We start from the raw sequence: 13,162 nt of genomic DNA, 5'->3' as shown, positions 1-13,162 counted from the left end.
CCAGGCTCACGGGCTTCAGTAGTTGCAGCACGCAGGCTCAGTAGTTGTGGCTCACAGGCTTTAGAGTGCAGGCTCAGTAGTTGTGGCGCATAGGCTTAGTTGCCCCGTGGTAGGTGGGATCTTCTCAGACCAGTGCTCAAATCTGTGTCTCCTGCATTGGCAGACGGATTCTTAACTACTGCGCCACCAGGGAAGCCCAGGAAATCTTTTAAGGTAATAGATTTCATCAACACTCTAAAGGGAGAATATTTTGTTAATAGATGCAAAAATATAAAATTTAGCCATCATGTCCAATAAAAGGTCTTATAATGGAAAAGGGAGTTTTATTTTCTAGAGCTGGTAGGCAAGGTTATTGAGAGCATTCCCATTGATTGAAGACAATTGACTATACTAGATAAATTATTAACAATATCCTAAAAGCATCAAAAGAGCCTAAAGATCAGAAGGAATTGGCAGGTCAAAATTTAAGGGAGAGTAGGGATGCTAGTTCTATCCTGAAGGCATTTTGTTCATTTATGCAAACTTGAACTTCAATTTTAAGTCCCATCATGAGGCACAAGAGAACAGGAATCAGAGACCACTAAGTTTAAGGAGTCCCTTCCTACATAGATGACCCTTCTTACATAAAATAGGCACCTTAGAGGGCTGTATCCTTAGAATAAGAGTGACCAGAAACAAATGTAATTTGCGGCCAAATTCACATCAGACTGTGAAATTAGTGAAAGTACTTTGGACTTCAGGGGCCTAGAAAACATGCAGATTCTCTTTGGAGGAAGAAATCTTCAGGCTAGTTTTCAAAGAATTCCCTCCAGTAAATTTTCAAGGACAGTAAGCAGTAAACAAAGTTAACCAAGTATGTGAGGAAAAAAGGACTATAAATGAAAACCAACAGAAATAGATCTACAGTGAGTTCACATAACCTATTTCTTTGTTTTTGTTTTTTTTTTGATCTTTATTGGAGTATAATTGCTTCACAATACTGTGTTAGTTTCTGTTGCACAACAAAGCGTGTCAGCCATATGTATACACATGTCCCCCTATCCCCTCCCTCTTTAGCCTCCCTCCCATCCTCCCTATCCCACCCTTCTAGGTCATCTCAAAGCACCGAGCCAGTCTCCCTGTGCTATGCTGCTGCTTCTCACCAGCCAACTATTTTACATTCAGTAGTGTATATATGTCAATGCTACTCTCACTTTGCTGCAGCTTCACTCTCCCACCCCATGTCCTCAAGTCCATTTTCTGTGTCTACCTCTTTATTCCTGCCCTGCAACTATGTTCATCAGTACCTTTTTGTTTTGTTTTGTTTTTTTAGATTCCATATATATGCGTTAGCATACAGTATTTGTTTTTCTGGCTTACTTCACTCTGTATGGCAGACTCTAGGTCCATCCACCTCACTACAAATAACTCAATTTCGTTTCTTTTAATGGCTGAGTAATATTCCATTGTATATATGTGCCACATCTTCATTGTCCATTCATCTGTCGATGGACATTTAGGTTGCTTCCATGTCCTGGCTATTGTAAATAGTGCTGCAGTGAACATTGTGGTACATGTCTCTTTGTGAATTACGGTTTTCTCAGGGTATATGCCCAGTAGTGGGATTGCTGGGTCATATGGTAGTTCTATTTTTAGTTATTTAAGGAACCTCCATACTGTTCTCCATAGTGGCTGTATCAGTTTACATTCCTACCAACAGTGCAAAAGGGTTCCCTTTTCTCCACACCCTCTCTGGCATTTACTGTTTGTAGATTTTTTGATGATGGTCATTCTGAGCGTCATGAGGTGATACCTCATTGTAGTTTTGATTTGCATTTCTCTAATATTAATTAGTGATGTTGAGCATCTTTTCATGTGCCTCTTGGCCATCTGTATGTCTTCCTTGGTGAAATGTCTGTTTAGGTCTTCCACTCAGTTTTTAACTGGATTGTTTGTTTTTTTGATATTGAGCTCCATGAGCTGTTTGTATATTTTGGAAGTTAATCCTTTGTTGTTTCATTTGCGAGTATTTTCTACCATTCTCACGGTTGTCTTTTTGTCTTGTTTATGGTTTCCTTTGCTGTGCAAAAGCTTTTAAGTTTAATTAAGTGCAGTTTGTTTATTTCTGCTTTTATTTCTGTTACTCTAGGAGGTGGGTCAAAAAAGATCTTGCTGTGGTTTATGTCAAAGAGTGTTTTTCCTGTGTTTTCCTTTAAGAGTTTTATAAGTGTCTGGTCTTACATTTAAGTCTTTAATCCATTTGGAGTTTATTTTTGTGTATGGTGTTAGGGAGTGTTCTAATTTCATTCTTTTACATGTAGCTGCCCAGTTTTCCCAGCGCCACTTATTGAAGAGGCTGTCTTTTCTCCATTGTATGTTCTTGCCTCCTTTGTTGTAAATTAGGTGCCCATATGTGCATGGGTTTATCTCTGGGCATTCTATCTTGTACCATTGATCTATATTTCTGTTTTTGTGCCAGTACCATACTGTCTTGAATACTGTAGCTTTGTGGTATAGTTTGAAGTCAGGGAGCCGGATTCCTCCAACTCCGTTTTTCTTTCTCAAGATTACTTTGGCTATTCGGGATCTTTTGTGTTTCCATATGAATTGTAAAGTTTTTTGTTCTAATTCTGTGAAGGATGCCATTGGTAGTTTGATAGGGATTGCATTGAATCTGTAGATCGCTTTGGGTAGTATAGTCATTTTCACAATATTGATTCTTCCAATCCAAGAACATGGTATATTTCTCCATCTGTTTATGTCATTTTTGATATCTTTCATCAGTGTTTTGTAGTTTTCTGAGTACAAGTCTTTTGCCTCCTTAGGCAGGTTTATTCCTAGGTATTTTATTCTTTTTGTTGCAGTGGTAAATGGGGGTGTTTCCTTAATTTCTCTTTCTGATTTTTCGTTGTTGGTGTATAGGAATGCCAGAGATTTCTGTGCATTAATTTTGTATCCTGCAACCTTACCGAGTTCATTGATTAGTTCTAGTAGTTTTCTGGTGGCATCTTAGGATTTTCTATGTATAGTATCATGTCATCTGCAAACAGTGACACTTTTACTGCTTCTTTTCAATTTGTATTCCTTTTATTTCTTTTTCTTCTCTGATTGCCATGGCTAGGACTTCCAAAACCATGTTGAATAGTAGTGGCAAGAGTGGACATCCTTGTCTTGTTCCTGATCTTAGTGGAAATGCTTTCAGTTTTTCACCATTGAGTATGATGCTTGCTGTGGGTTTGTCATATATGGCCTTTATTATGTTGAGGTAGGTTCCCTCTATGCCCATTTTCTGGAGAGTTTTTATCATAAATGGGTGTTGAATTTTGTCAAAAGCTTTTTCTGCATCTATTGAGATGATCATATGGTTTTTATTCCTTAATTTGTTAATGCAGTGTATCACATTGATTGATTTGCGTATATTGAAGAATGCTTGCATCCCTGGGATAAATCCCACTTGATCATGGTGTATGATCCTTTTAATGTGCTGTTGGATTCTGTTTGCTAGTATTTTGTTCAGGATGTTTGCATCTATGTTCATCAGTGATATTGGTCTATAATTTTCTTTTTTTGTGATATCTTTTTCTGGTTTTGGTATCAGGGTGATGGTGGCTTCATAGAATGAATTTGGGAGTGTTTTTCCCTCTGCAATTTTTTGGAAGAGTTTGAGAAGGATCGGTATTAGCTCTTCTCTAAATGTTTGATAGAATTCGCCTGTGAAGCCATCTGGTCCTGGACTTTTGTTTGTTGGAAGATTTTTAATTATGGTTTCAATTTCATTAGTTATATTAAGTCTGTTTATATTTTCTAATTCTTCCTGGTTCAGTCTTGTAAAATTGTACCTTTCCAAGAATTTGTCCATTTCTTCATGGTTGTCCATTTTATTGGCATATAGTTGTTTGTAGTAGTCTTTTATAAAACTTTGTATTTCTGCAGTGTCAGTTGTGATTTCTCTTTTTTCATTTCTAATTTTATTGATATGCATCCTCTCCCTTTTTTCTTGATGAGTCTGGCTAAGGGTTTATCAATTTTGTTTATCTTCTCAAAGAACCAGCTTTTAGTTTTATTGATCTTTGCTGTTGTTTTCTTTGTTTCTATTTCATTTATTTCTGCTCTGATCTTTATGATTTCTTTCCTTCTACTGACTTTGGGTTTTCTTTGTTCTTCTTTCTCTAGTTGTTTTAAGTGTAGGGTTAGATTGTTTATTTGAGATTTTTCTTGTTTCTTGAGGTGAGATTGAATTGCTATAAACTTCCCTCTTAGAACTACTTTTGCTGCGTCCCATAGGTTTAGGGTGGTCGTATTTTCGTTGTCATTTGTTTCTATGTATTTTTTAATTTCTTCTTTGATTTCTTCAGTGACCTCTTGGTTATTGAGTAGCACACTGTTTAGCCTCCATGTATTTGTGTTTTTACAGGTTTTTTCCTGTAATTGATTACCAATCTCATAGCGTTGTGGTCAGAAAAGATGCTTGCTATGATTTCAATTTTCTTAAATTTTCCTAGGCTTGATTTGTGACCCAAGATGTGATCTGTCCTGGAGGATGTTCCATGTCCACTTGAGAAGAAAGTGTATTCTGCCACTTGTGGGTGTAGTGTTCTATAAATATCCATTAGATCTGTCTGATCTATTGTGTCATTTAAAGCTTGTGTTTCCTTCTTTATTTTCTGTTTGGATGATCTGTCCATTGGTGTAAGTGGTGTGTTAAAGTCCCCTACTGTTATTGTGTTACTGTCGATCTCTCCTTTCGTGGTTGTTAGCATTTGCCTTATGTATTGAAGTGCTCCGATGTTGGGTGCATAAATATTTATAATTGTTATATCTTATTCCTAGATTGATCCTTTGATCATTATGTAGTGTCCCTCCTTAGCCCTTGTAACAGTCTTTATTTTAAAGTCTATTTTATCTGATACGAGTATTGCTACTCCAGCTTCCTTTTGATTTCCATTTGCATGGGATATCTTTTTCCATCCCTTCACTTTCAGTCTGTATTTGTCCCTATGTCTGAAGTGGGTCTCTTGTAGACAGCATATATATGGGTCTTGTTTTTGTATCCATTCAGCCAGTGTGTCCCTTTTGGTTGGGGCATCTAATCCATTTACATTCAGGTTTATTGTTGATATGTATGTTCCTATTACCATTCTCTTAATTGTTTTGGGTTTGTTTTTGTGGGTCCTTTTCTTCTCTTGTGTTTCCCGCTTAGAGAAGTTTCTTTAGCATTTGTTGTAAAGTTGGTTTGGTGGTGCTGAATTCTCTTAGCTTTTGCTTGTCTGAAAAGCTTTTGACTTCTCCGTAGGATCTGAATGAGATCCTTGTCTTGGTTGTAGGTTTTTGTCTTTCATTACTTTAAGTATATTCTGCCACTCCCTTCTGGCCTTCAGAATTTCTGCTGAAAAATCAGCTGATAACCTTATAGGGATTCCTTTGTATGTTATTTTTTGTTTTTCCCTTGCTGCTTTTAATATTTTTTCTTTGAATTTAATTTTTGTTAGTTTGATTAATATGTGTCTTGCTGTGTTTTTCCTAGGGTTTATCCTGTATGGGACTCTGTGCTTCCTGGACTTGGGTTACTATTTCCTTTCCCATGTTAGGGAAGTTTTCACCTATAATCTCTTCAAATATTTTCTCAGACCCTTTCTTTTTCTCTTCTTCTTCTGGGACCCCTATAATTCGAATGTTGGTGCATTTAGTATTGTCCCAGAGGTCTGTGAGATTGTCTTCAGTTCTTTTCATTCTTATTTCTTTATTCTGCTCCTCAGCAGTTATTTCCACCATTTTGTCTTCCAGCTCACTTATTCATTCTTCTGCCTCCGTTATTCTGTTATTGATTCCTTCTAGTGTATTTTTCATTTCAGTTATTATGTTGTTCATCTCTGTTTGTTTGTTCTTTAGTTCTTCTAGATCTTTGTTAAACATTTCTTGTATTTTCTCAATCGTGCCTCCATTCTATTTCCGAGGTTCTGGATCTTCTTTACTGTCATTACTCTGAATTCTTTTTCAGGTAGATTGCCTGTTTCCTCTTCATTTATTTGGTCTTATAGGTTTTTACCTTGCTCCTTCATCTGTGACATTTTTTTTTGCGTCCTCTCTCTCTCTCTTTTTTTTTTTTATGAGTGGGATTGTGATCCTGTCTTAGTGGTTGTTTGGCCTGAGGCTTCTAACACTGCGGTTTGTAGGCTGTTGGGTAGAGCTGGGTCTTGGTGCTGAGATGAGGAACTCTGTGAGACCTCACTCTGATACATGTTCCCTGGGATCTGAGGTTCTCTGCTAGTCCAGTGGTTTGTACTCAGAGCTCCCACTGCAGGAGTTTTAGCCCGACCCCAGGCTTGTGAACCAAGATCTCGCAAGCTGCCTGGGGCACGGTGGTGGGGGTGGGAACCACAACAATAACAAAGTAAAAAATAAAATTAGATGAGGAAACTGACAGATATGTTAGGAAGAATATAAAAATAAAAATATAGATGAATCAACAACTGGAAGGTACATCAGTACCACAGTAGTAAAAAGGAGGGGGGGAAAGGAAAAAAAGGTGGGGGGAGGCCTTGGCTGTGGAGGGCGGGGCCTAAGCAAGGGCGAGGTTTGGGCAGAGGGTGGGGCCAATGCTCAGGACCCACAGGGCTGGAAAAGGCCTTGGGGGCTGTGGGGGGGTGGGGCTTAGGCTCAAGGAACAGAAAGGACCCAGGTGTGCCCCCCACCTCTGGTCTCAGAGGGCAGGGGACCTCACCTGGGAGCCCAGCAGGCTTCCTGGGCTCGAGTGGGTGGGGCAAACTCCCTCCCACCTCTCCTGCCCCTCTGGTCTGGGAGGGCCCCTCCCCCCTGCCTCTCCTGATTTCCACGGCCCGGACGAGGCCTTGGAGGGCAGGGGACCTGCCTGGGAGCTCAGCAGGCTCCCTGGCCCGCGTGGGCCAGGCGATTGCCCTCTGCTTCTCTCATGCTCTTCCCGTAGAGTCCCTCCCACCTGCCTCTCCTGATCTCCCCGGCCTCAGGGGCACTGATCCTGTCTGGCCTCCACTTCTCCTCCCCACTCAGTCCCCCTACATCCTACTAGTTCACTTTGGGGTTCCTCCCATCTCCTTGGGCGTCAGAGTCCCCCACCAGTGGCCGGCAGGTGCCCTAGTTGTGGGGAGATGCTAGCTCCACATATTCCCACACAGCCATCTTCTATGTTTGTTGCACATAACCTATTTCAAACAGCATAATTAATGGTAAAACTTTGAGTGCTTTGAGTGTTGTCTTTTAGAAATAAGTTCTGAAATATTTATGAAGTGATAGGTTCCTGGGATTTGCTTTAGCAAAGTACAGGAAAGGGAGAAGTTGATGGGAGTGGATTGGATATATGGTTTTGTGGTTTTGGAGGCTATGTGCTAGATATGGGGGTTCATTATACTGGTACTGAGCATATTTGAAATTCTCCATAATAAATATGCAAATAAGAAAGTAAAATTGAAAAATCAAAATAATATGAAGGAAGTTAAGAATCTTAACAAAAGATGTTCAGGTCCTCTATGTAGAAGATTACAAAACTGTCTAAATACTAAAAGATTTGGCTTGAAAGAGCCAAATTTGTAAAAACTGTCTGCTTTCAAAACTGACATACAGGGTGTGTAGAATTAGTGTACTCCCAAGTAAATTTCCAGTAAGTTTTTTGATGTAACTTGAGAAGCTGATTCTGCAATTTCTATGGCATTTTAAAGGACCTGGGATTATCCAGAGCAGGGAAAAGCAAAGTATTGCTGGCTGTTTTTGTAGAGTTTTATTGGAACACAACTATGCTTATTTATTTATCTGTCATTTGTGGCTGCTTTTTGCAGGGACCAGGATGGCCCACAAGCTTAAAGTATTTACTTTTCTGGCCCTTTATGAAATAGTTGGCCAACTAATGCTCTGGTCTAGAATCTCTAAGGCCACTTGGTCCTCAAAGTATGTCTTGGATCAGTTGATCAGCAGCAGCAGCATCACCTAGACATTTGTTAAAAATGCAAATTCTCAGACTATACAATAGACTTACTAGGTAAGGGATCCAGCAATCTGTTTTAACCCAGGTGATTCTAATGCACACTACAATTAAGAGAACCTCTGGTGTATAATTCTGAAGTAGAACAAGGTGGGTAGAGTAGCTCTTCCAATTATTAGGACTAATTATAAAGCTGTATGAAGGTATTTTTGCCAGAATAATTAAATATGCTAGTGAAATAGAATATAAAGCCCAGAGATAAACTAACAGGTTTAAGAATACTTTATACGTGATATATAACTGCAGATGAGTTGGGAGAAGACAGAATTTTTTTTTTTTTTTAAGGATTTTCTTTTTTATTTATTTATTTATTTATTTATTATTTTTGTCTGTATTGGGTCTTCGGTTCGTGCGAGGGCTTTCTCCAGTTGCGGCAAGCGGGGGCCACTCTTCATCGCGGTGCGGGGACCGCTCTTCATCGCGGTGCGCGGGCCTTTCTCTATCGCGGCCCCTCCCATTGCGGGGCACAGGCTCCAGACGCGCAGGCTCAGCAACTGTGGCTCACGGGCCCAGCCGCTCCGTGGCATGTGGGATCTTCCCAGACCAGGGCTCGAACCCGTGTCCCCTGCATTAGCAGGCAGATTCTCAACCACTGCGCCACCAGGGAAGCCCCAGACAGAATTTTTAATAAATGATGCTGGGACAATTAGATATCCAAATGAAAACATGAAACTGGATCCTTTATCTCATACCATCCACAAATGTCAGTTCCAGGTAGATTAAAGCGTAAATGTTAATGGCAATATAAGCTTTAAGAAAGTAAAATGGGAATGGCTTCATGACCTTAAGTAGGGAAGGCTTTCTTTAAGACATAGGAAAAGCACTAACTATACAGAGAACTGTTGATAAATTAAAGAACGTGTGTTCATTGTGAGAAATAGACTTAGACATATATTTTGGTCACTTAATTTTTGGCAAAAATGCCAAGGGAATTCCAGGAGAGAAAGGAAGGTCTTTTTCAGTAATGGTGTGGAAACAACTGGATATCTATGTGGATAAATTTGAACCTTGGCTTCTACTTCATATAGTACACAAAAATAAAGTTGGTTTCTAGATTTAAATGTGAAAGATAAAGAAAATAAAAGAGATGTCTTCATAAGGTAGGCAAAGATTTCTTAAACAGGATATATAAAGTACTAGCTGCTTGATAAAACACCAACATACTGGATTTCATTAAAATAAGAAATTTCTGCTCATCCAAACGACAGTATTTTAAAGGTGAAAAAGCAAGCCACTGTCTGGAAGAAAATATTCACAATACTATTTCTGAGAAAGGACTAGAATCCAGAACATTAAAAAAATTTTTGTATACATATCCATTAAAATCAGATCTAAGATAGGTGCTTGTGAGCATCATTTTTGAAGGTTCTTCATTAGTAATGCAGAAAGACAAGAGTAAATAATTGTGTTGAGTCTTAGCAAATATAGTTGTATACATAGAAAAGGAGATTCTAATTTTTAAAAGTACTAGAATTAAAAAATTGGATAACGTTGTTAGATTCGAGAAACATAAAATTAGTAACTTTTCTCATTACTAGCACTTAACCAATTTGACCTGGGGACTTCCCTGGCGATCCAGTGGTTAAGACTCGGAGCTTCCACTGCAGGGGACAAGTGTTTGATCCCTGGTCGGGGGACTAAGATCCCGCATGCCGCGTGGTATGGCCAAAAAAGAAAAAGAAAGAAGAAAAAAGGCAATTTGACATGGAAATAGAGAAAAATAACCTATCAGCAATATAACAAAGTCTACAAACTTAAAAAAGAATTTTGAGGAATAAATTTAATAAGAATAATATAATCTTTATGAAGAAAGCTAATTTCTTGAAGGTACAGTACTGTAGTATTGAACATGTAATGACATGATATTCCAATGAAAAGCTGTAGTAAAATTATGTCCTTTGTAAAATAACATTTAATACAATTAATATAAATTAGGATTCCAGTGGGTTTTGAAACTGGATAAAATTACTTGAGGTTATTTACATAAGAATAAATGTGTGAAAATGGCCCAAAAGTAAAATGAAAAGAAAGTATGGTAATGAGAAGAATTTGTCTTACTAGATACTAACTTTTCTAATAAGATACTAGAATTGACACAGCACAAATTTGGCAGAAAATAGATCCAGGTATGTTTGGGAAGTTATTGACGGAAAAAAGATATATTTCAGTTTAGAGGAAAAGGGAGGGTTTATTTACCATAAAACAAAGGGTTTAACAGAAGATAAAACATAGACTGGGAAAATATTTTTGTTACACATATCTCTAATTAGAAAGCCAAACTATAATGTTAATGAACAGCCTTGTAGAAAGTGGGCAGTGAGCAGAGGATATAGATTATTTACATAAATCTGTAATGGTTAATAAACATATTAAAAGATGTTCAACCTTTCTAATCAGAGAAATGCAAATTTAAAGGAAGCCGGTTGTGATATTGTTTTTTTAACCTCCCCCATTCTTCTAGTAGGTAAGCATGCTTGTAATGCAAATACATCTACCTGGAATGGAGGTGCTGGGAGTCCTATTGTTACTGTTGGGATTGTGACTTAATCCATCCAGACTTTTGCTAAAGTTTAAAATACATTCACCCCTTTACCCAGTCACCCCTATGAAATAAATGAAACTAATATGTAAGGATATATGTTCAGTGACATTTTTTATGGTTGTATTTGAATTGGTAAAAAGAGTGAATACAACTTGAATGTCCATTAGTATATAAATGATAGGACTGTGTTAAAGTGATGAGTGTACTTGAAATATCTTGTTAGTGTCAAAAAGAATGAATTGCTTTCAATTTCCTTGAAGAGATATCTACAATATTAATTGAAAAAAGTAAGTTGCAGGGTAATATCTCATTTCTGTTAAGAACAAAACCAAACATGACAATAGTTAATGGGTAATCATGCTCGCATATGTTTATATACTCATGGAGAATGATGTGGGAGGAGAACACGTTATTAATATTGATTTCTTCCAGATAGGTAGGGTGGGAATAAAACTGGCCAGGAGAGAAGGAAATCATTTAACTTTTTAAAAATACTATCAATACTTTACATTGTTTCACTAGTTGCAATTAAAAGTTTTTTTTTCTGTTGAATGTGACCAGGTTATTAGAAGATATGTTTCATTTTTCCAAATGTCCTCTTTTTTTTTTTATTTTAAAAGTATTTATTTATTTATTTATTTATTTATTTATGGCTGTGTTGGGTCTTCGTTTCTGTGCGAGGGCTTTCTCTAGTTGTGGCAAGCGGGGGCCACTCTTCATCGCGGTGCGCGGGCCTCTCACTATCGTGGCCTCTCTTGACCAGGGCTCGAACCCGTGTCCCCTGCATTGGCAGGCGGACTCTCAACCACTGCGCCACCAGGGAAGCCCCCAAATGTCCTCTTTTTTTTTTTTTTTTAAAGATTTTCTTATTTATTTATTTATTTATTTATTTATTTATTTATTTTATTTTTGGCTGTGTTGGGTCTTCGGTTCGTGCGAGGGCTTTCTCCAGTTGCGGCAAGCGGGGGCCACTCTTCATCGCGGTGCGGGGACCGCTCTTCATCGCGGTGCGCGGGCCTCTCTCCACCGCGGCCCCTCCCGTCACGGGGCACAGGCTCCAGACGCGCAGGCTCAGCAATTGTGGCTCACGGGCCCAGCTGCTCCGTGGCATGTGGGATCCTCCCAGACCAGGGCTCGAACCTGTGTCCCCTGCATTAGCAGGCAGATTCTCAACCACTGCGCCACCAGGGAAGCCCCAAATGTCCTCTTTAGAAAAGTTTTCTGCTCTTTAGAGCAGGCTAGAAGAGTTAATATAGCAATTCATTATTCTCCTGGACTTTTTAAGTCTTTTTGAGGGAAGACTTTAGACCCAGGTCACTGGGTATCATATAGTACTCTTGAAACAGTCACCTTTTTTTTCTTTTGACGAGAATATTTTGGTTGAAACTGTAGTACATTGTGAAAATATGTGCAGTGAAGAGGAGAATCAATAAATGCCCAGATGTTAATTTTTAATAGTTGATGTTTTATCCAAACAGTTATAAGTTCTAATGTTCTGTTTTTCTTTCCTAATAGCTCCATCAGGGCACTGTTCCTGTTTCTTACACAGTAACAACAGTGGCACCACATGGGATTCCCCTCTGCACAGGCCAGCACATCCCTGCTTGCAGTACACAGCAGGTCCCAGGATGCTCTGTGGTTTTCAGTGGACAGCACCTCCCTGTCTGTAGTGTGCCTCCTCCAGTAAGTCTGTGCAGTCCTTCTGTAGAGTGGCTAAATGTGTTATATAAGCAAAACCTGAGAGACTTGTACCTTTTCACTTTCAAGTAAAAAAGGCAGTTTTATTGCAACAGAAATCTCAATAGCACCTGTACAGTAACAGTTTAATAAAATTAGCTTTAAAACTTCATATGTTTTTACATTAATTAAATTACACATATTTTAATATCCTTTGAAGGTCAAAGCATGTTCCTCACATATCAGCACTTTATAATTAAACCTTGGTAAAGATTGGGCTTGGGGTTTTAACATAGGATATTGGACTGGTTAGTAATAAAGTCTCAGAGACTTTAGTGATCAACATTAATTGTCTCAGCACTTACTGAGTTTTAACAGGCACTTTGAATACTTGGTCTTACTTATTCCTCACTATAGGAAGCCTGATGAAACTGAAAATGACTTGCTTAGTATCAGAGAGAAAATTAGCTTGAGAAAACGGGGGTTCACGCTCACTTCTTTCTGCCTCTTACAAGCTATGCTTTATCCTTTACCAGCCCCCAGTCTAGCCTCCTTATTTCAAAAATGAGGTTGCTGAAAACCAGAGGATTTAAATGACTTGCTGAAGGTCAATAATGTCTTCAAAGTAAATCACTTTGCTAAATCTTAATATAATCCTAATATCCCTGTTTGAATTTGAGATTAAAACAAACACATACATACAAACACCAGCACCAATTTAACAGATTAATTTACCCATGCTTGGTTTCTCAGTAATAGATTGTAGAACCAGTGTTCTAAATTAGCAGACTAAAATATTGAGAGACCATAAAGCATTTAGTTGTGAGTTGGGCTCTTAGAAATAAAAAAATCTACAAGATTGAAAAGGAGAGCTTCTTGGAAAGTAGTAATATCTGCTATATTTTAAACCAAGTGGAAAGAGATTCCTCTTCTTTGCAGCACTTTCCCTCCAT

At 38.5% G+C, this 13,162-nt stretch overlaps 1 protein-coding gene across 11 annotated transcripts in view; it reads left to right on the top strand.

The window, feature by feature from the left end:
- The window catches only part of RNF38 (ring finger protein 38), a 125,357-nt gene that overhangs the window by 95,609 nt on the left and 16,586 nt on the right, over nucleotides 1-13,162 (top strand). For all 11 annotated transcript variants that reach the window (XM_057548637.1, XM_057548636.1, XM_057548635.1 and 8 more), the window contains one exon: nucleotides 12,048-12,215. In XM_057548637.1, the coding sequence (XP_057404620.1) occupies nucleotides 12,048-12,215 (168 nt within the window). The remainder of the gene's footprint in view (nucleotides 1-12,047; nucleotides 12,216-13,162) is intronic.

Source organism: Balaenoptera acutorostrata, chromosome 6 (genome assembly GCF_949987535.1).
Source record: "Balaenoptera acutorostrata chromosome 6, mBalAcu1.1, whole genome shotgun sequence".
Taxonomy (NCBI): Eukaryota; Metazoa; Chordata; class Mammalia; order Artiodactyla; family Balaenopteridae; genus Balaenoptera; species Balaenoptera acutorostrata.
This window is presented reverse-complemented; position numbering and strand designations above follow the sequence as displayed.